This window comes from Mus caroli, chromosome 14 (genome assembly GCF_900094665.2).
Source record: "Mus caroli chromosome 14, CAROLI_EIJ_v1.1, whole genome shotgun sequence".
Lineage (NCBI taxonomy): Eukaryota > Metazoa > Chordata > Mammalia > Rodentia > Muridae > Mus > Mus caroli.
Window position 1 is genome coordinate 45,803,274 of NC_034583.1, and position 21,874 is coordinate 45,825,147.

Below are 21,874 nucleotides of genomic sequence, written 5' to 3' on the forward strand. Positions count from 1 at the left end.
TCCAGTCCCTCCCACAGTGAAGGTAACAGGACCTTCCTGAAAGCCCAGTATCCTTGAGTTCTTATCAGGCTGTCTACTCCCTTCCCAGGACTGAGCCAACTGGAACATGTCCAGAAGCCCACAACACTCCCTCAACCTGTGAGTTAAAATCCTTTACCACGGCAACAGCGTCACTGGCCAGGATTTCCTTTATGTCTAGCACACTGTAATAGGCCACATTGGTCAAGAGGTAGATGATGGTGACGATCGGCATGGAAATGCCAATGGAGAGGGGCAAGTTCCTACAGCCAAACAGAAAGGGAAAAGGATCTGTCAGTCCCACCATTGTGTCCCTACCTCTCTGTCCTTAGGTCTGCCATGCCATCTTCTCTAAGGATACAGACGGCTGTGGTTCCCGGGTCCTTTGCCTTTGAAGTTGCCTTGAAGTATTGGCGTAAGCTTTAAACCCTTAAAAACTAACAAGTACTAGGGGGAGAAATACTCCGTTACAGAAGTTATGCAAAGACGGTGACACTGCATGTAGTAGCTCTGGCTTATGATTCCCACTACCCTGAAGGCTCGGTAGGAGGGTCCCGAATTCAAGATCTGCAGGGACCATTCAGTGAATTCGTCTCAAGTAAAAACAGGGTAGAGATGGCTCAGTGTTGACTCTTACAGATGACCTGGGTTCAGTTCCCAGCACCCATGTAGTAGCCCACGGTGGTCGGTAACTCCAATTCCAGAAGACTTGAAACCCTCTTCTGGCCTCTGAGGACACTGAGCATACATATATGCAGGAAAAAAAAACAAAAACAAAAACAAAAAAAAACAAAAAACACCCACACGAAAATTTAAAACTATTCTTAAAATAAAAAAGTAAAGCAGGGCTGAGGGCAGAGCTTAGCGTAAAGTATTTGTCTAGCATGCCTGGGGGGTCCTAGACCCAATCTCCAGTTCCACTGGAAGACAGCAACAAAAGGGGAGACCGAGCAAGGTTACGTTACGTTCCAGCATAGCAGGAAGGTGGGTGTGTTCCCTCCTACAGCCAGTAGTCGGGTAAGGATTCTGTTGCTGAGCTCTGGCAGTGTAGCTTCAAGGTAAGACACAGAAGAAACGAGAGAGGCAGATTGTGGAATCTCACTTCTTCTCCAGTAGAAAGAACAGTGTGTGCACCCAAACAAGGAAGTCATTTCAGAGAATTCCAGGTGCCATTCTAAGTGGCAGCCATGAAAAAGGCACAGTGACTCCTTAAGGTCTCTCAAGTGCAAAAAGATCACTGTCTGTATAAATGCCAAAAATGAGGTATAAATAAGGGAATTGGATCTGGGATCCAGGACACATTTGCAGTGGTTCAACCTGTGGATCTCGACCCCATCCTACAGATCAGATATTTACATTACAATTCATAACAGCAAAACTACAGTTATGAAGTAGCAACCAAAATAACTACAGTTAGGGGTCACCACAACATGAGGAACTGTATTTAAGGGTTGTAGCATTAGGAAGGTTGAGAACCACTGCTCTCTAAAGCCTTGCACATGATAACAAATGCTCTACCATTAGCCCTGCCCCAATCCCTCTGTTAATATTGACTGGGTCTCAGTAAGTTTCTCCGAGAGGCCTTGAATTCACTCTGTTCTTGGCTTTGAACTTGGGATGCTCCTGCCTCAGCCTCCAGAGTGGCTGGATTACAAGCCTTTACCATGAGTCAGGATTGCAAATTATCTGGAGTCATTCAGCTCCTTGCCAGTAGGTGGAAGCACCACTACCCGGTCTCTTTTCCCTTCTAGTACCCCTGCTCCTTGGTCACAATGCCAGCAGCTATATACCAGAAAGGCGGCTCGGTTTTCAAAGCCAAAAGCCAACTGGTATGAGAATTGTTATAATTTAGGCAAACTATTTCCTGGCAAATCTTAGTTTCTAGGATCATAATCTTTTAGAGCAAGGAAAGGCCATGGAGATCCTGTAATTCCACCCTCTTAATGTTATATTACCGAAGCAGGCAAGGGCTAGGGAAATGGCTCAGTCCATGAAGCCACTTGCAAGGAGGGGCTGGGTTCGACCTCAGAGCCTACATGGAAAGGGTTGGTGCGTTGTGGAGGATGGGGTGCACTTGTGATCCCAGAATCAGAAAGTCGGGAACAGAAGGACCCCAGGGTTCCACAGCCAGCCAGCCTCGACTAATTAGCAAGCTCCAAGTCACTGAAGGAATCAGTCTCCAAAACAAAGATGGAAGCTGGAGAAATGGCTCAGCTGCTACAAACCCAAGTTCCTCCAGAGGACCCAGGTTCTGTTCCAAGTGTGCACGTTAATGGCTCACAGCTATGCACTCAGGTTCACACACACACATATAAAATAAATACATTGTTTTAAAGTACACAGCACCTAAGGAATAATACCAAAGTGGTTTCCACAAGCATGTGTGCACACACCCCGGGCACATACTTATACAAAAAAAGCACCCGGCAAACTGGTCATTGTCAAGAAGGTTACAGATTCAAGGCCAGCATGGAGTGCACACATAGTGAGATAATATCACAGGAAGGAAAGAAAAAAAAAAAAGGAGTTTTAGTAAAGAAAAATCAAGGAATGGCCAGGTATGGTGGGAAGCAAAAAGAACTAGATCTCTGTGATTTTTTTGAGGCCAGTACGGTCTGAATAGTGAGTTCCAGAGCAGCCAGGACTACAGTGCCATCGCTTGTCTCAAAGCAAAATGAAGGAAGAAAACGGAATAGCAAGTTCATGGCTACAAAAAAGGAAAAAGGATTCTGTCAAGGAAATCCAGACCCCAAGCCCTGTCCGTGCCTCACCACCCAAAGCTCTTCATCTGCACCACGGCAGGCAGTTCAGAGCAGTGCTGATGAGGAAACTCAGTGAATGGCTGGAACCGTTACACAATATCGGCAGGAATCAGGACAGAGGGAAAGGATCCAGGAGGGAAACCGAAGAAGAAGTCTCATAGAAGGTAGTCCTGTGACCTAAAATTATCTGTGTGGGGGTAAGGGTGAGTGACGGTCTGAAGACAGAGCAAGCTTTATGAGGTTATCTCAGTGTTCCTCAGATTAGGTCACAAATCTGGACGTAAAAGCGATCCTCTTGCTTCACCCTCCTAAGCAGCTGGCAAGGACCTTGTGGGTGCCTAGAGGCATATTTAAGCACAAAGTATAGCCTGCTTTATTTTAGGTAGAAATGAGTACATGTACAAACCTTCCTAAAAGGATTGATAAAGCATATGCAAGAAAGCGCACATCTGCACAGTCACTGCAACCATGGACAAGTTATATCTCTAGGTCTTAAATCTGTTAAAATTCAGGCTGGTGGAATGAATCAGCCAGGCACGGAAATGATGCTACCCCTGGTGTGGCCGGGTGGCGGTGAGGTACCTACCTCTCGGGGTTCCTGATCTCTTCGGTGACATAGTTAAGGGTGTCCCAGCCTGAGTAGGAGAACAGGGCTGAGTAGAGTGCCAGAGCAATGTCACCCATTGCAAAGGATGAGCCCTCAAAGGAGTTCTCAAAGTTAACTGTGGCTCCTGGAAGGTGAGAACAACGGAAGACACGGTTTAATGGCTCACTCCTACCTCAGCTGATCCTGAAAGGGGAAAATGCATATGGTAATAACAGCATTGAAATGGCTGTGAGGGGGCCATGGAGGGCTCAGGGACAGAAGAAAGGCGTCTACAGAGGACTAAGGTGCAGGGAACCATGGATGCAGTCATGACGTGAAGAACTCAAGTGACTGTCCAGGGTAAGACTCTCCCACAGAGCCCAGCGGGCTAGAAACAGGTGGTGTTCTTCTCTACACTGCAGGCTGCCTGAGCCCTACCTACTCTCTAACACTAGTCAGGGATAACACGGGAAGAGGAGAGAAGAGACGAGATTCAGTATGCCCAGGTCAACAGGAGACGTGGGGAAGGCTTCAGCCCTAGAAACCAGGTGGGAGAGATGTGAAGGAGTGCTCATCTCCAAGGGCAGAAGAGGCAGAGCAATAGCACTAGGCCCAGCAAACTGTGAAAGCCAGTTCCCAGGGTGCAGCAGCTGTCAGCCCCCCCTGCCAAGGTCAGTTTCCTGTGGGAGGCAACAGAGCCAAAGGAGGACAGGCTTTGGAGTGTCTGCGGGGGGGCACAAGTTTCAGCTCTTCTACTTAACCACTAGGAACTTGAGCAAGATGGTCAACCTGGGGACTTCGTTGCTTTGCTTCAAAATAGGGTCTCACTGTGTAGCCCTGGCTGGTCTGGAACTCGAGATGTAGACCAAGCTGGCCTCAAACTCAAAGATGCTCCCAACTCTACCTCTGAGTGCTGGGATAGAGCATAAACCACCACCACCACCACCACCACCACCCAGCTTTTGTTTTTGTTTTGAGATAGGCTCTTCTGTGTCCCAGGCTGGCCTCGAGTTCTCTATGTAGCTGTGGATGGATGATCTTTCACTCCTGAGCCCCTTAGTGCCACCTCACGGGGACTGGGATTATAGGTACGTCCATCCCGTGGCCTGTTTCCTCACTTATATAAAAGGAATAACAGTGCTGACCACATATGGTATTTGGAGATTTAAATAAGGTCAGTTAGAGACTCCCAGTGAAGGTATAGATCTGAGACACACCGCTTGCCTAGCAGGGCCCAGAACTCTGGATCTGATCCCCAGCACTCCAAAGAAAAAGACAAAAAAGGAAAGTTTAATAAAGTTAGTTGCTATTTTTTTTTTCTTACCCTGGCCAAGTCTAACAATGCCTGCAATGATGACTGCAATCAGCGCCAACACCTTAGCGTAGGTGAAAATATCTTGGACCAGGGTTCCCCACTTGACATAGGCACAGTTAATGAAGGTTAAGAGACCTGAAAGAAAAACAACACTGACCATGATCTAGCCTCTGCACTTGGAGGGCCTCAGACTCCCAAGCAGCTTCCCCAGCGCCACTCGTGGAGATGAACCCATCATGGGGAGTCAGCTATGTGTTTGGACCCCGATTATCCTCAGCTTCATCACTGCAAGGCACTTGCTCAACACCTGTGTTTACACTGCCACATTCCCAAGCCCTAGCTCCTTAAACTAGTGTCACAGAACAAGATGGCAAAATTCTTGGTCACAGAAGTGGCAAGCACCTGGGAGTTGTACAGATTACAGGTGTATTCTAGTCCTTCATTCTTTAAATCCCTTCTCTCCTTCCTATCACATACATACACACACACACACACACACAGGTCTAGAACCCAACATCTTGGCTCTATACTGTTGTTATTAATCTTGCCAAGTACTGCTGTAATTTATCCAGTGTCTAGGCCAGCAGGTCAGTATGTGTGTCCAAGGATTAGAATAGAGACCAAACTTCCAGCCCCCTGCCCACCGGCCTGTGCATTGTAAAACTCGTGCAGCTAAAACAAGTTTCCGTAGAAAGAGGGCAGGGCACTTTTCCTGCCAGAATAATGCAACAGTATGAGCCATAAACATTCCTCAAGTCCTTCCACCCCGGGCTGGAGGCAATCCCTCTGCCAGGGGGAACTCAGGAAAAGTTCACAGACCATACTCAGAGTAAATGTTCGCAGCAGGGCGTGACAGTCTCTTGCCAAGTGCTGTGGCGTATGAATGTACACATTCTTCGAAAAAACGAGTCCCTATCTTTCGTCAAAATCTGAGTAGTAGCTGAGGGTGTGGCTTGGTTGTAGATCGTGTGTTCCAGTGCGGGAAAGTCCTGGGTTCAAATCCTTTCACCCAAAAAAATAACAGTCTCAGGAAAATCCATTAGCCCAAAAGCTACACTCTATTACTTGGGAAGAAATTCAAGAAGGGAAGCCTCGCATGCTATGAGGCTGACTGGTAGCTTTGGGGGGGGGGGGGAAGAGACTGGAGAGGGGGGAGCAAGAGGCAGAAGCAGCAACCCTGCGGCCCATCATGCAGCCTCTTCAGCAGGCAGCACTGCACCCTGCACCCCCAACCCTGCGCCCACCCCCATGCCACAGGGAATCAATGGCCAGCTTCTTCTAGCTCAGCGACTGGAACACCCCCACAGAGCACTTGACTGTCAAGTCTCCCTTCAGTGGCTCTCAGAACAAAGCTGGCCTTGCCAGTGAGGAAAGGGAAGGCCAACGTAGGTCTTGGTTGATTCGGGCTACCAATACAATCTTTTAAAAATAAAAAAATCCAAACAAAACAAAAGAAACCACTCCAAGCCCAAGGGCAACGGCTCAGGCTCTCACGCAGAAGACTGGGACAGGATCTCCTAGTCCAAAGGAAACTCCAATTCTCCAAACCCCAAAACACAATCCAAATATCCAGAAATGGGCTCAACCTGGACTAGAGGAGGATTTCTGGAGGTTAGATAAAATCCGGCATTCCTCAGGCTCCTACAAAGCCAGCTCCCCTCTACCAAAAGGAGTCTTTCCCCATCACTGGCAGAGGATACAAATGGCTACCTGTGGTACCTATTCATATAGGTGCATACTGGCCTCTAGGCTCCCTCAGTGCCACAGGCACCTTTCAAAGTCCACACTAGCATCTAGCTATTCTCACCTCCTCCTCTACCTAAATTCCCTCCAGTTCACAGGCTTCCCTCCCCTCCCCGGGTACTCACTCTTCTCACCCTCCCACTTGTCTCCCCCACCCCTCACTGAGCTCCACCCCCCTCTGCTCTTGCTTTTTGTTCTATTCTCTATCCCTGCTATCCTCCCCTCTCTCCAGATAGCCCTGCCTGAGTCCAGTCTGCTGGCCATGTTCAGTCTCCTGCTTGCTCTCTCTGCTCTGGACTCTTCCAGGTGCCTCTGGCAGATCTCTTTCTCTTGTCTACAATAAAAACCTTCCCCTTCACCACACCATGGAGCAGTTCCTGTCATCACTTTATAGACCCACAAATTTTAATCTGAAGTCACCTTGGATTAGATACCATGGAGCAGTTCCTGTCATCACTTTATAGACCCACAAATTTTAATCTGAGGTCACCTTGGATTAGATAGTGACTCCTAAACCAGCCTGGACTATAGAGACCCCATCTCAGAAGGAAAGAAAACAATCTTACTAATGCGGAGTCCTGACAATGCCCTCAGGCTCTGCAGACCTCCTACAATTATTAGGTCCTGGCCTTGTTGTGATTCTGGTCCAGAGGCCTCCACTAAGAAACAGGGAGAATAAGCCATCTTCTCTTCCAGTCTTCCTTCTAACCTTACTGTGTCTGTGTGTATGCGAGTGCACACAAATGAGGAGTGTGTGCTCACCCCTACAGGTACATGAGTGTGCACTCACCCCTACAGGCACACGAGTGTGCACTCACCCCTACAGGCACATGAGTGTGCACTCACCCCTACAGGCATACGTGGAAGCCAATGTCGGATGTCTTCCTCCATCACCTCTCTACCTTATCTTTTATTATAGTTATTTCCATGTAAGTGTGCACGCCACAGCACACACGTGGAGGTAAGAGGACAACTTGTAAGAGTCAATTCTCTCCTTCTGCCGTGTGGAGCTCAGGGGTCAAACTTAGGCCTGGTGGCAGGAGCCTTTACTGGCTAAGCCATATTGTCAGCTTGTCCGCCCTACTCTTGAGATAATCTCCCTGCACCTGGAACTCATCGATTTCCCCCAGGTACTCAGCAAGCTGGCTCTTTAAGCAGGCCCTGAGGGTCTAAACTCAGGTCTCCTTTCTCGAGCACCAGGCACTCTGCCCAGTGAGCCACCTCCCCGGCTCCCTTTCTACGTATTATCCACGTTTTTTGTTTTCTTCTGAGGAGATTTCTGGCTCTACTCAAATACATGTCTTTGTGCCTAATAGACATAACAGTAAACAACCAAACCTTACCGGAAGGCTGAGCAAACACGTACCCATCGCTCCAGGCCACCCCGGTGCTAAGTTAATCATTAAAGACGCTAGTGTACTGTCTCCTCAGTAATTCCACAAAATAACTTGTCTTTATCTTGCCCTCCACAAGCCTGTCAGACACTGCTCTTCCTCAGCCAGTCATCCATCCCTCGCTACCCACTAGACTTCCATCCTGAGCTATTTCAATGCCACTAGAAACCTCTCTCTCCCTATCTGGCAATGGCTACTCTCCACTTTTAGGCTCTGCAAGCCAGCTTTTCATTAGAAACGCCAAACACAGATGTGCTTTGCTGGCCTATGTACGCTCAGGAGAGTGGGAGCCCCTAGAACAGGAACCCCCTGGCAGGAATGAAGACATTCTAAAGTGAAACTTATATCTCTCCCCACTTTTGGCTAGCAGACCATTAAGCCGTGGTCCCAAATAAGTTGGAATTTCCTTAGGCATCCCATGCGGAGAAAAGAAAAGGGCTGAAGCCTGGTGCCAGCTGCAGGAGAACCTAGTGACTCAAAGTGATTTCACACAGCGTGGCATCTTCTCAAGCCACTTTGCTAGAGACATTAGGACTAAGGCAATGAGGGACCAGGGTGGTGGAGATCATTGCCAGGGCTGCTTAGCTGTGCATGTCTCTCACCCTCTATTTAAACCTAAGCCTCATATTAGGATCTACTGAACCTCTTTACTTGCTCGTTTCCCTCCCCAGTGTTGCCATACTGAGTGCATCTCCCTCTGCGTCTACTCTTATTTTGTCTCTTTGAGTGACCTACGATGCACCAGGGTGGGCCGGCCTAGCAGGGTAACCATAGGTCACAACATGGGACTGGAATAGACAGACATAAAAGACTACTTCTGCTTCGCAGAGTCTGCAGCTCCACGTCACAGGGCGGTTTGTCTTGGTTCTGTTCACGGTCATGAGCACAGACAAGACAGCTGACTCAAGCCTTTCCTTCCAGCGACCCCGGCCAGGAGAGTGCGAAGCAGCGGTTCTCAACCTTCCTAATGCTGAGACCCTTTAATGCAGTTCCTCATGCCGCAGTGACCCTCCCCAAACAAAAAAAGATTTGTTGCTACTTCACCATTTTAATTCTACTACTATTATGAATCATAATGTAAATATATGTTATATGGGGTATCTGACATGTGACCCCTGTGAAAGGGTCATTGGACCCCCACACACACACGCATCAAGGTCACAACTCCCAGGCTGAGAATGTTGATATTTTGACCCCTACGGCTAGGATCACTTCATCCCTTCTGTTACCTCCAATGTTCCCCACTACTTGGGAACAACCCCCAGTCACAGACCCCCATCATGTCCCGGTCTGATCTCTGTACTGAACTTGAAGAAGGGAGGCTCAATTTGAATGCAAAACCCTGTACACAGAGATGGGAGCACTGAGAGAACCGGCTGAAGGGAGCTGGCTCACACCTTGCACAGCTCCCAGCTTCCTCCAGAGAGCCTGGCCCTGGGAACAGGAAATGAATAAGGCAAGCCTCAATGCTGACTAGGCTCTTTGTCCCCACCCCTAACAGATACAGCTGACCAGAGTCCCCAAAGCTCAGCCAAAAGTATGGCTCTTGAAGCAAAGCCCCACCTCCTGCTGCAGAGTCAAAGAAAGGAGACGTCAGGGTTAGAATAATAGGGATGGATGCAAGTTAGCCTACAGACAGAGACACCTGCCCTTCTACCCCAGCGGGTAATTCAGTCCCCACCCAATACTGAGCCAAGTCCATGGGAGGATTGCCTAAAATGACCTTTAACCTTGACCCAGCTGCTACTCTACCCCTGCAAGGCAGCTGCTGGGAAGATGACTCTCCTGCAACCTGAAGAGGCACTCCAGGACAGGTCAACCCCAGCAGACACAAAGTCCCTGGGGAGGATGCTGCCACGAGGGCCCAGAATCCGCTCTAGAACAAAATGGAAATGCCCAGGTTGTTCTGAAAAGGGAAGGTGGGGGACCGATCAGTTAAGAGTACTTGCTGCTCTTGCAGAGAACCCATGTCTGGTCCCCAACACCCACACAACTAACTACCCATAACTCCAGTTCTAGGGGACCATACACAATTTTCTGACCTCTGCAGGATCCTCCATGCACACGACACACACATGCATGCAGGCACATACACATAAAATAATTTTTAATCCAAAAGTAGCAATACCTTTAGCCTGCTCTGATCAATGCCCAGGTTTAACTTCAAATAGTCTAAAGTCTCACCAACAAACTGTGAGTCCTTATCCCGTAGAGATTAATCCTGAAGCTTACAAGTTAAATGTTAATGATGCTTAGATAAGCTTCGGTACTCTCACGGGATGGGACGACAGAAGCGACAACTTACACTGTGCTGGAGTAACAAACGTTTGTCTCATTGTTCACTCTACTTTTGCATTAATATGTGCTTGCATTTTTCCACAATATGCTCTTCTTAATTCATAGAGTTCAAAATACAACAGAATGGAATTAATACCAGCAAAGGATGTCAGGGGAGCCATGTCTCCTTTCCCCCTTCTTACATGTTTTGTAATCTTTATTGGGAAAGCAAGCTGTCTTTTTCTGACAATGTGGGCCACACACCACAAGTCCATAACTTCTATCTGATCCTGCATCTGTTCTAGCCTGCCTGTCTGCATGTGCACCACATGAGTGCGGGTGCCTGAGAAAGCCAGAGGCCTGAGTTACAGGCGACCCGTGTGAGCCACTCCCTGTGGGTGCTGGGAATCTAACCCTGATCCTGTACGAGGGCTGTTACTGCGGAGCCATCTCTCCAGCCCTGATTCTCATGCACTGATGGAAGATGGTTTACATCACAATAGCAGACCCTGTGTGTGGTGGTGTGGGTTGCCCTTTAATGCCAACACCGGGGAGGCAAAGAATGGTGAACCTCAGGTTTTGAGTTCCAGGCAGGCCAAGGGACATAGTAATACCCTGTCTCAAAGACAGACAGAGACACACACACACACACAGAGAGAGAGAGAGAGAGAGAGAGAGAGAGAGAGAGAGAGAGAGAGAGAGAGAGAGTCAGTCTGGTAGGGCAGTGATGGTACTCATTCTTTAATCCCAGTACTCAGGAGGCAGAAATAGATCTCTAAATTCAAGGCCATCCTGGTCTACAGAGCCAGGTCCAGGACAGAGAGGGGGTAAAGTCCAACAATGAAAGTAACACTTTTCCCTAAGGTAAGGATACAATGAAGAAGCTGGCATCTTTGTGTCCCTTCTAAGGTATGGGCCACATTTTGTAAGTAACGAAGGAAGACCTTTCTTTTCTTTTCTCTTCTTTTCTTTTCTTCTCTTTTCTTTTTTCTGAGACAGGGTTTCTCTGTGTAGCCCTGGCTATCCTGGAACTCACTTTGTAGACCAGGCTGGCCTCGAACTCAGAAATCTGCCTGCCTCTGCCTCCCGAGTGCTGGGATTAAAGGTGTGTGCCACCACTGCCCGGCAGGAAGACCTCCTTTTAAGCACAGGAACCAGCCTCCCTGCTCGCAGGCAGAGAGCTGCTGGTGTTCAGTGGCACTGTTTATTACAGTAGTTAGAAAGTAAAGAAAAAGAAGGGGAAAAATCTTTGGGCAGGTCTCAGTATCTTGTTGGACTGAACTTTTTTTTCTTACTGCAATCAAAGAATATTAAATGTGACCTTGGCAGAAGGGGCAGGGGCACTAACGAGAGTGCTGGGATACCAAACTCTGGCCCTGTGCAAGAGCAGCAAGCACTGTTAACCAGTGAGCCTCATGCAAATCAGTCTCTCATTCATATTATACACCCCAGTTCTAGCAAATACATCCAAGTGTAATCTTTCACCATCTGACTCTAACCAAGTCCCACTCCTAGAAAGATAGAGAGAAGCTGCTGATTACACCAACACACACCACAAACAAGCCCGAGAGACCTCTTCAACTTTTTACTGACTCTTCTTTTCTGATGTCCCCCAGGGGTTGTTCCGGGTCACAGAAACATTTCACTGACTCATGTGTCACGGGTGAAGAAGATCCAAACACAGAGTGGCCATGGGTCACTGAATCAGACCCCTCCCAGTGTCCTTTCTAGAATTCAGTCAGCACTTTAAACACTGTGGCTCTGGCATCTCTAAGGAGGCAAGCCCATGGTTTATACATTCCCCTAGATTTCTAAGCAACTATAAGGCAGGCAAGATGACTCAGTGGATTATCTTGGTTATCAAGGTACTCACAGCCAAGCCCGACAACCAAAGTCTGATCCCTAGGACCAACATGGTGAAAATAGAGAACCAACTCCCACAAGTTGTCCCCTGACCCTTCACAGGTGCACCCTGGCACATATGCACACACACACACACACACACACACACACTAAATAAATAAATAAATAAATTAAATAAATAAATAAATAAAATAGACTTTTTTGAAACTAGCTGCATCTTTCATGTTTGCTGAGCCATTCGGTTCAAGTGGTCAGATGCCAAGCACAAGGCCTGAGAAGTCACCGGCCACGCACGGGGAGGCTCCTGGGCAGTTCTGATTTGGGAAGTTGAAACAGAGTTTCCCAGAGCAGTCTGGTAATACGCTGCTTTGTATTTAACTGGGGTAATTACCTCATGAGATAATCACATGCAGACCAGCTTAGGGCAGAACATGCCTGAACCTTTCCTTAGCCTGGGCTCCTACATCTCTGTGGCACATTGTCACTGCTGGCAATGAAGTCAAAGCCTCTGGGGCAGCCCTGCTGTCACCAAGTTGTTAAAACTCAGGTACCATGGCAACACTGAGACCTGCTCTTCCATCTCCTGCATCAGGAGACCCCCCAGCTCTCCTTAGTAGTAATTTGTTTGGTTTCCTCCTCCCACAGGCCTCTGCCTTGTCTGTCTGAGTGGCTCAGATACCCCCAAGCAGAGAGGATGGAAGGAACGTTTTGGAGTTTTTAATTCTTTGGATGAGAGTAATGGCCAACACCTTTCATCATGCCGATCTCTGTAAGTTTGAGGCTGGCCTGATCTACATGGCAAGTTCTAGGCCAGTCAAGACTACATAGTGAGACCCTGTCTCAAAAGGGGGTTGGTGTGTGGCTACAGAGATGGCTCAGCATTTATGAGCACTGGATGCTCTTCTAGAGGAACAGGATTCGATTCCCAGCACCCACAGGGTGGTTTACAGCCATCAGTTCCAGGGGCCCAGCACCTTCTTTCAGCCTCCATGGGCACTGGGCATGAACATACTGTACAGACATGAATGCAGGCAAAACACCCATGCACATAAATAAATCTATACTTTTAAAATTCTCTTGATAATCCCAGTGTACAGCTAAGATTCAGACCCACTGTTCCAGGCAATTCTCCCAGCATTCCTCTAGAACATTCCTTCAGTGCTTCTGAAGTAGAGACAAAGGTAACAGAGAAAAGAGCCCAAGAATGAACCCCTAAGAGCTGTATGGGTTAAACCCTCACACAGCTGTGCCCCTTCACTTCTGGAAAGGAATTTGCACTGATCCTATACTAGGAATAACCCTAAATTCTGATGCCACCCTAATTTGCTAAGGTGACTGTAGGACATGACCTAACCTCTAACTTAAGATGGATGGATCCTTGGAAAACCTTTCCAAGATAGGAAACTAACTAGCTTCCAAGAAAAAATTCAAGGGGCAAAAGTCAGCTGGAGGCCCAGCTGTTCCACCTCATTAGCCATAAGCACATGAGGTCAGTCACTCTAGTCAGGAAAAACTGCAAGAGGACATATGGTCAAAGATCTCAGACACACACAGAGATCCGAAGTCCTTCACAGTCCACCATCTGGCTTGTCAGCTCTTGATGAACTGTCTGTCCTTCCCTCCGCCCAGCTTCTACAGCAGACCACAGGCCTCAGCCAGGGCCCTAGAGCGTCCACCGCACGAAATGCCCCATCTCAAAGATGCTGAATCTTGAGTTCTAGCTTCTGTATAGTCAGCTTGCCAGCGTCTACTAAGGATCCTATTAGTACATACAGTTCCGAAGGGCCAAGTCGGGGGCATGCAAAGATGCTATGCCCTGTTCACAGCCCTCAGTAAACACTGCTGGTTGACTCAGGCAGTCGGCTGACTAGAGACATGTCCTGTCAACAAAGAGGGGGAAAAGCTAAACCAAAATAACTAGCTTGCAGTGAGTGAGAATAGGCAAGGCGAGAACAGCGATGTGTAGCCGTGCTCGGTGGCCAGAGCATCCTGCCTCCGCAGAAGGCTGTTTGGGCAAGCATGGACCTCCAGGTGCTTATTCCACCCTGGCCAGCCTGGTCTACATAGTGAGTTCCGGGCCAGCCAGTGCTACATAATGAGAATCTGAAGAGAGAGAGACAAACAGATTATCGCCACTCCCTTCCCTACAATGGTCTAGCATCTCCCCTCCCCTGCCATCCATCGCACCCGAGTTTCCTTGAGCTCCTGCTTGGAATCTGTTAATTCCAAATGGTTAACCAATTTCTCCTCTGTGCTGCCCCCCCCCCTTTTTCCTCCATACTACAGTGGCTTAGAATGGTTCATGTGCCTACCTTGAGCTACGTAAAGAAAGGCCGTTTAATGGATCTGTCTCCCCTAGGCGCAGCACAGAAATAAGCTCATAGTAACACTGAGTAGATTTTTCTTGGTGAAATAGTTCTGAAATCCAATTCCAACCTCACTGCCTTGAAATTGCCTTAGGAGAAAGCCCACGTGGGAAGTCACCACTGGCCTCCCTGTAACTCATCCTTATCTAGCTTGGCCGCTTAGCGAACGAGACACGGCTGCTCGCTGGCTATTTCTCAAACTGCTCTCTCCCGGTCACCACCTCTCTGTCTCCCCTCTTAGCGGGTCCTCCTTTGTCACCACTTTTGCAGAGCTGAGATCTCTCAAACATTGGTAATCCTAGAGTCTGTTCTTTGTCCTCCATTTCTACACCCAGGCCCTAGGTCATGCCCTCTGTGCCCTTGGTTTCTACTACTATTATAACGATTCCCAAAACACAGTAGCAGCCAACTACATGACCCTAGAAGCATGACCAGCCAATGAGTGACCAGAGAGATGGCTCAGCGGTTGAGGACTTGCTGCTCTTTCCAGAACACCCAAGCATGGATCCCAGCACTCACATTGGGCAGCTTACAACTGTTTGCCATTCTAGCACCAGGGGACCTGGCATCTCTTCTGGCCTCTGAGAGTACCACGTAGCTAGCATACATTCACACAGACACACCTATGCATAAATAAACAATAACGCTTTTTTTTTTAAAGTCACTATTAGGGCTGGAGAAATGGCCCAGTGGTTAAGAACACTGACTGCTCTTCCAGAGGTCCTGAGTTCAATTCCCAGCAACCACATCATGGCTCACAACCATCTACAATGGAATTTGATGTCCTTTTCTGGTTTGCCTGAAGAGAGCAACAGTATACTCATATATATAAAGTAAAATAAATAAATAAATATTTTAAAAAGAATCACTACTGGGTGTCATCAGGCACATCCAATTCAACATATTGAAAATTAATCCCAGCAGTTCTCTCAAACCTACTCTTCCTCATATGAGTGATCAGCATCACTGCCCACCATATAGCTCACTATGTGGGTATCACATTACCATCCAACATCACCATCCACCATATAGCTCACTATGTGGGTATCACATTACCATCCAACATCACCATCCACCATATAGCTTACTACATGGGTATCATATTATCATCAAGCCCAGCCAATGTCAGACCCAGCTAGTCCCCTTATCCCCAAACCATGATCTTATGATTCTAGTCCAAGCCACAGTAAGGAGTCGCTTACTAACTCATCTCTCTGCTGTGGCCTGTATGCTTTTAAAAAAGATCTTTTTAAAACCATAAAATTCAAAATTACAAAGTTTCAGTGTGGAGAGATGGCTCTGCGGTCAAGTACATGTACTGTTCCTGCAGTTCCCAACACTATATATGTTACTAAGAGGGTCACAACCACCTGTAACTCTGGTTCCATGGAGAAGCAACACTCTGGCTTCCACAGGCACCTGCACTCGTGTGTGTGTGTGTGTGTGTGTGTGTTCATGCATGTGCGTGCACACACACACACACACTTTAAAATAAATGAAATCTTCAATAAATGAAAGTTAAAGCCTGACATGATAAAATAGAGTAAGGGGGATGGGGTAGAGAGCTGGTTCTGGTTCTTGCAGCTCTTACAGAAGACCTGGGTTTAGTTCCCAGCACCCACATGGTGGCTCACAAAACTATCTTAACTCCAGTTCCAAGAGAATTCAGCACTCTCTCCTGGGCTCTCCGGACAAAAAGCAGTACACCAGTACACATACACACATGCGGGCACTTACACACATAAAATAAAAACATTTTTTTAAAAAATAGACTAAAGGAGCCAGCCATAGTAGTACATGCCTTTAATCCCAGCACTTGGGAAGCAGAGGCAGGTATAGCTCTGTGAATTCAAGGCCATCCTGGTCTGCATAAATAGTTCCAGAACAGCCAGGGCTACATAGAAAGACCCTACTCTCAAAATAAATAAATACATATGAAGTTTTTTAGAAGTAAAAATAAAGATAGACTAAAGGGATGCATGACCACTCAGCCAACTCCACAGAAGATATCTGAAAGAATCTTTTTAGACTGAAGAGAAAGGCAAGTCCATCCATGAGGCCACAAGAAATGAACGAATAGAATTAACATTCAATAAGGAAGGAAGAGAAAAACAAGTGCTACAAACAAATGGTCAGGAATCGACACACAGCTTCCAATAATAACGCTGAGCACTGGTGTCCTCAATTCCCCAGTCAAAAGATACAGACGAGAAAACTGGATAGAGAACCAGGAGCCATCTATGTGCAGCCTCCAAGGAATTCCCCTCACCAAAGAAGACAAACCCAACCTGAGGTTGCCAGGCTGGAAAAAGATTTCCAAGTGCATTGACCGAGTGAACAAGCAGCGGTGGCTGCTCTAACAACAGACAGAGCTCCAACCAAAACTGGTGAGACAGAAGTGGATGCTCACAGTCAGCTATTGGATGGATCACAGGGCCCCCAATGGAGGAGCTAGAGAAAGTACCCAAGGAGCTAAAGGGAACTGCAACCCCATAGGTGGAACATTATTATGAACTAACCAGTACCTCAGAGCTCTTGACTCTAGCTGCATTTGTATCAAAAGATGGCCTAGTCAGCCATCACTGGAAAGAGAGGCCCATTGGACTTGCCAACTTTATATGCCCCAGTACAGGGGAATGCCAGGGCCAAGGGGTGGGTGTGGGTGGGTGGGGGACTGGGGGGGGGGAAATGTATTGGGGACTTTTTGGATAGCATTGGAAATGTAATTGAGGAAAATACCTAATAAAAAAAAAAAAACAAAAAACTGGTGAGAAAGGAGAACGCCACCACTTCATGCTGACTGAAGGACCAATCCGCCAAGACGACAGGATGGCTCTAAACATTTATGACCCAAACAAAGGAGCACTCAATGTCATAAAACACACAGTAGCACAGTTAGTCACAGAGTGGCCCCAGCAGAGCAGGCCCAGGAGGTTTCAGTACCCCACCTCCAGGAAAAGACAGGGCATCCTAACAAACAAATAACAGGCACAGCACTGCATGTCGTCTCTCATATGTGGTCCTGGCTTTGAATTTTTAGATTTCTGTGTTTAATCTGGAGTGTCTACAGAGCTCCAGAGGCTAGAGCCCGTGAGAGGGAGGTGGGGTCCCAAATGGTACAAGGGGAAGCCTGCATGTATGTCTGTGTAGCATGCTTGGGAAGCCTGTGAAGTCAGATGAGGGATACAGATGATTAAAGGAAAGTGTAAGATGACGGAATCCGGGGTTTTAAGTACCTAAGCAGGATTGGGGGACAGGGGAGAGGAGGGTTTGGGGGCACAATAATCCAAACTAAGAACATATGAAAATTCCTTATGGAAAGCCACTATTTTGAGGGGCTGAGAGATGGCTCGGTGGAGAAGACCTTAGCTGCATTTTCAGCAGCCACAGAGGCAGCTCACAGCTGCCTGTAACTGCAGTTCCAGAGGATCTGACACTCTCTTCTGATCTCATAGGCATTCCATGCACGCTACACAGACATATGTGGGCCAAACACCCATACAACATACAAATAAACAAATCAAAGAAAAAAAAAAGGTACTAATACAAATTTTTTAAGGGAATTTGAACACAATAACCCTTCATGGGTAGACAATGGGTCTCAGAAGACATGGGTCATTAAATAAAACTCTCAGCTCCAGACCTGGGATAAATCTTCATACTCAGTTACTACATACTGAGTACTGGTTAAGGAGGCCCCAAACAACAAAGACTATTGATATTACTCTTGGTTGCCCAACTCAACTAGATAAGGCCCTATTGCTGTAGGCACCACACAGAAGAGGAATGCCCTGGAAACAGAATTACAGGCACTGATGAGTTACCATGCGGGAGCTAGGAATGGAAACCCAGGTCCTCTACAAAAGCTCTTAGGAACTAAGCCATGTCCCCAGCCCTGAAAGAACTTCAGAATGGTGTCTGCCTCTGGCTTTGCCCAGGTTCCAATCCAGCGCTACTGGCTCCCTATTTAGGATAAGTCTGAACCCCAGGAAGGTACAACTCACAATCTCCTACGAGTACGCGTACCCCATGTCTTCTCTCACCTGTGTGCCTTTCCCCGGGTCTAGAAAGTCTCACCACCAACACCCCTTCTTCAAAAGATGTAATGATTCCTAGAAGGAGAAGGGCATGAATGTCGGTACCGAGTGCAGTATAAACACTAAGCAAAGCAAAGTGCTTATTCCCATGATGTTTGCCTGGTAGAGGAAAAGGCGGACAATAAGCAAACGAATCACTGATGCTGGGCAGTAATGGGTACCACAGAGCAAAATGAACCAGGGAGCTGGGATGGGGCTCGGGAGGAGAGAGAGAGACAGAGAGGGGGAGGAAGAGGAAGAAGAGGAGAAAGAGGAAATACAGAGAGAAGAGAGGGACCCAGCAAGATGGCTCAGTGGATAAAGGAACCTACCACCAAGCCCAATGACCTGAGCTTGATCCCCAGAATTCGCACGATGGAAGGAGAAAGCTTATTTCTGGTCATTTTTCTCTGACCTCCACACATGTGCTAGGCACGCCTGTACACACTCACAACACCAACTTTTAAGGAGGGGCTGGAGAGATGGTTCAGGAGTTGAGCACACTTGCTGCTCTTGCAGACTGGCATTCGGTTCTCCCTACCCACAGGCAGCTCATAGCAATCTAACTCCAGTCCCAAGAGGCCTGCCTGATGCCTCCTGGTGTAACCTCTGAGTGTACCCACACACACTTGGCATTCACAGACACACACACACACACACACTCAAAAATATTTCATAAAGCGTCTTAAAGGAAGAAACAACTCTCTGCTCCCTCTGCTTCCTTGTTCGGTTCTGGTGCTGAGGATCGAACGCAGAGCCCAGCACATGCTAGACACACGCTCGACCTCTGAGCGACACCCCAATCTCACAAGAAAGACCATTTTGACCCATCTCCCAGAGAGGTGCATGGAGCAGGTCTGTGAACATCTGGGGAAAGAGCCTTCCTGGTAAAAGAACAAAACAAACCCAAAGCAGCAACACACCAGGCAGCACTTAGCCAAAGCAAGAGCAAGCTTGAGTGCAGCAAAGACACCAAAGAGGAGCAGGCAGGAAGTCAGGCAAGGCAGAACACTCGGGCACGGTAGCAATCTGAGTGCTTCGGCCCAACTCTGACTCTTCCATCTTTCAACACAGATGTGACACCATCCACTGAGTGTCCACCCCTCCTAGAAACTGCCACAAAGGGGCTGGTGAGATGGCTCAGCAGGTAAGAGCACCCGACTGCTCTTCCAAAGGTCCTGAATTCAAATCCCAGCAACCACATGGTGGCTCACAATCATCCGTAATGAGATCTGACTCCTTCTTCTGGTGTGTCTGAAGACAGCTACAGTGTACTTACATATAATAAATAAATAAATCTTAAAAAAAAAAAAAGAAACTGCCACATACATTGCTGGATATATATTTGCCTGGCTCCTCTACCACACTACCAATGACATTTCAGCTCCATGTTTTATAAAGCCTGCTACAATCAATAAAAGTTTTCTTTTTGTTTTTTGCTTGTTTGTTTGGGATTTGTTTTATTTTGGTTTTTTTGTTTGTTTGTTTTCTGTTTTAGTGTTGTTGTTATTGTTGTTGTTGTTTTCGAGACAGGGTTTCTATGTGTCGGCCCTTGCTGCCCTGCAACTTGCTCTATAGACCAGGCTGGCCATGGACTCAAGAGATCTGCCTACCTCTGCCTCCCAAGTGCTGGGATTAAAGGCACTTACTTCAGTGACAGTTTCTCAGCTCAGATTTTTAACCATTGTCCTGATTCTGTGTTCTGCAGGAAACTTCCTGGTGACTACTCTGTGTTCCTGTGGCTTTTCACTGTGCTAAGAAAAGGGGGTGCCTTCACAGTGACCAACTGCTGGTCATAGCAATTATATATACATTGCTCATCACTGTACCCTAACACCTGGCATGTCAATTTCTTTTTAAATTAAACATGATTCAGCTTCCCGGAAAATGACCGAACTCCAGGTCACAGTGATCCTGGGGAGGCATTGCTTGTAAGAACTAAGGTAGGATAGAAGGTCGAGGGAAGGGGGAGAGGGGGGAATCAAGGGGACATGAGAAGGGAAGGAGTCCTCACACCAGAGTCTACTTGAAATCCCGCACCAGCTGATGGTGGAGAATTTTGACACAACTGAGAAAATTTGCCACAAAGATCACCTAAAGGTACAACATTCCTTCCATGTAGAAATAGTTCAAATAATGTTAACATTAAAATGGACCATGCTTATAAGGCCTTTTAGTTTAACCTCATTCTTTTCCCCCAGATGCAAGCCTGTAATTTTTTGAGGATCTCACTAGTATGATTATTAACTGTGTTTGTAATCAAAACACATTTCTTAGCTCCCTTGTGAACCATGATCCACCCTATGATCTCATTACCAGAGAGGAGGGGAAAGAAGTTCTTGGCAACTCTTTGAACCACATCACTTCAGAAACCATGCAAAGAATGTAAATGGGTATTGTTGAGAGCTCAAGAGCAAGCTTTTCTAGAGATGCCCACAACCACATTTGGGTAATTAGCCCCTTTTCCTAAGTATCTTTCTTCCCCTTAATGGTCATGCTCAAACCTATGTTAAAACCTTTTGTTTAGAAACTCCAACTTTGGGGGCTGGAGAGATGACTCAGCCGTTAAGAGCCCTTGGTGCTCTTGCCAAGGTCTGGGTTCAGTTCTCAGCACCGACACGGTGGCTCACAAACCATCTGTAACTCCACTTTCAAGTCGTCTGATGCCCTCTTCTTGACTCTGTGGGTACCATGCAAGCTAGTGGTTCACTCGACGTATATGCAGACAAAACACCCATACATATAATATAAAAATAAAGTTTGGACTGGAGCAGCTCAGCAGCCAACAGTCAATTTTAAGGACCAGAGTTCAGATCTCAGCACCTCTACCAGTTTGTTCTAACACCTATACTCCAACTTCAAGGTCTCTGACGCCCTCTTTTGGCCTCTATGGGTGCCTGCACACACATCTGTGTAAATAAACTCACATACACATATACAAAGGACACACATATAAATAAAATAACAAGAAACTCCAAGTCTCCGGCTGCAGAGAGGACTCAGTGGCCAGTGTGTGTGGTGGACTTGCAGAAACCTAAATGCTATTCTCAATACCTATTTCAGGTGGCTCACACACACCTGTGATCCCAGAATGCAACGCCTCTGTCTTCTGTACCACCCACACGCACATGCACATAGCCACATAAACGCATACACATAATTAAAAATAAAACAAATCTTTTAAAACATTATAGTGAATGCCAGGTGTGATGGTGCATGCCTTTAGTCCCAGAACTCATAAGGCTGAGGCAAGTGGCTCTCTCTGAGTTTGTTTGAGCCTGGTCTACAATTTTTTTTTTTTAATGCCAAGCCATGGTGTTTAATCTCAACACTCAGGATACAGAGAGAGGCGGATCTCTGTGATATAGAGACCAGACTGGTCTAGTGATATATAGAGTGAGACTCTGTCTCTCTGTCCCTTTGTCTTTCTCTCTCTCGTGTTTCTCTCTCTGTTCCCCCTCTGTCTGCCCCTCT

At 47.2% G+C, this 21,874-nt stretch overlaps 1 protein-coding gene across 8 annotated transcripts in view; it reads right to left on the minus strand.

The window, feature by feature from the left end:
- The window catches only part of Slc7a7 (solute carrier family 7 member 7), a 48,111-nt gene that overhangs the window by 4,434 nt on the left and 21,803 nt on the right, over positions 1 to 21,874 (minus strand). For all 8 annotated transcript variants that reach the window (XM_021181364.2, XM_021181363.2, XM_029469062.1 and 5 more), the window contains 3 exons: positions 4,691 to 4,816; positions 3,367 to 3,511; positions 158 to 281 (listed from right to left, as the gene is read on the minus strand). In XM_021181364.2, coding sequence (XP_021037023.1) covers positions 158 to 281; positions 3,367 to 3,511; positions 4,691 to 4,816 — 395 coding nt within the window. The remainder of the gene's footprint in view (positions 1 to 157; positions 282 to 3,366; positions 3,512 to 4,690; positions 4,817 to 21,874) is intronic.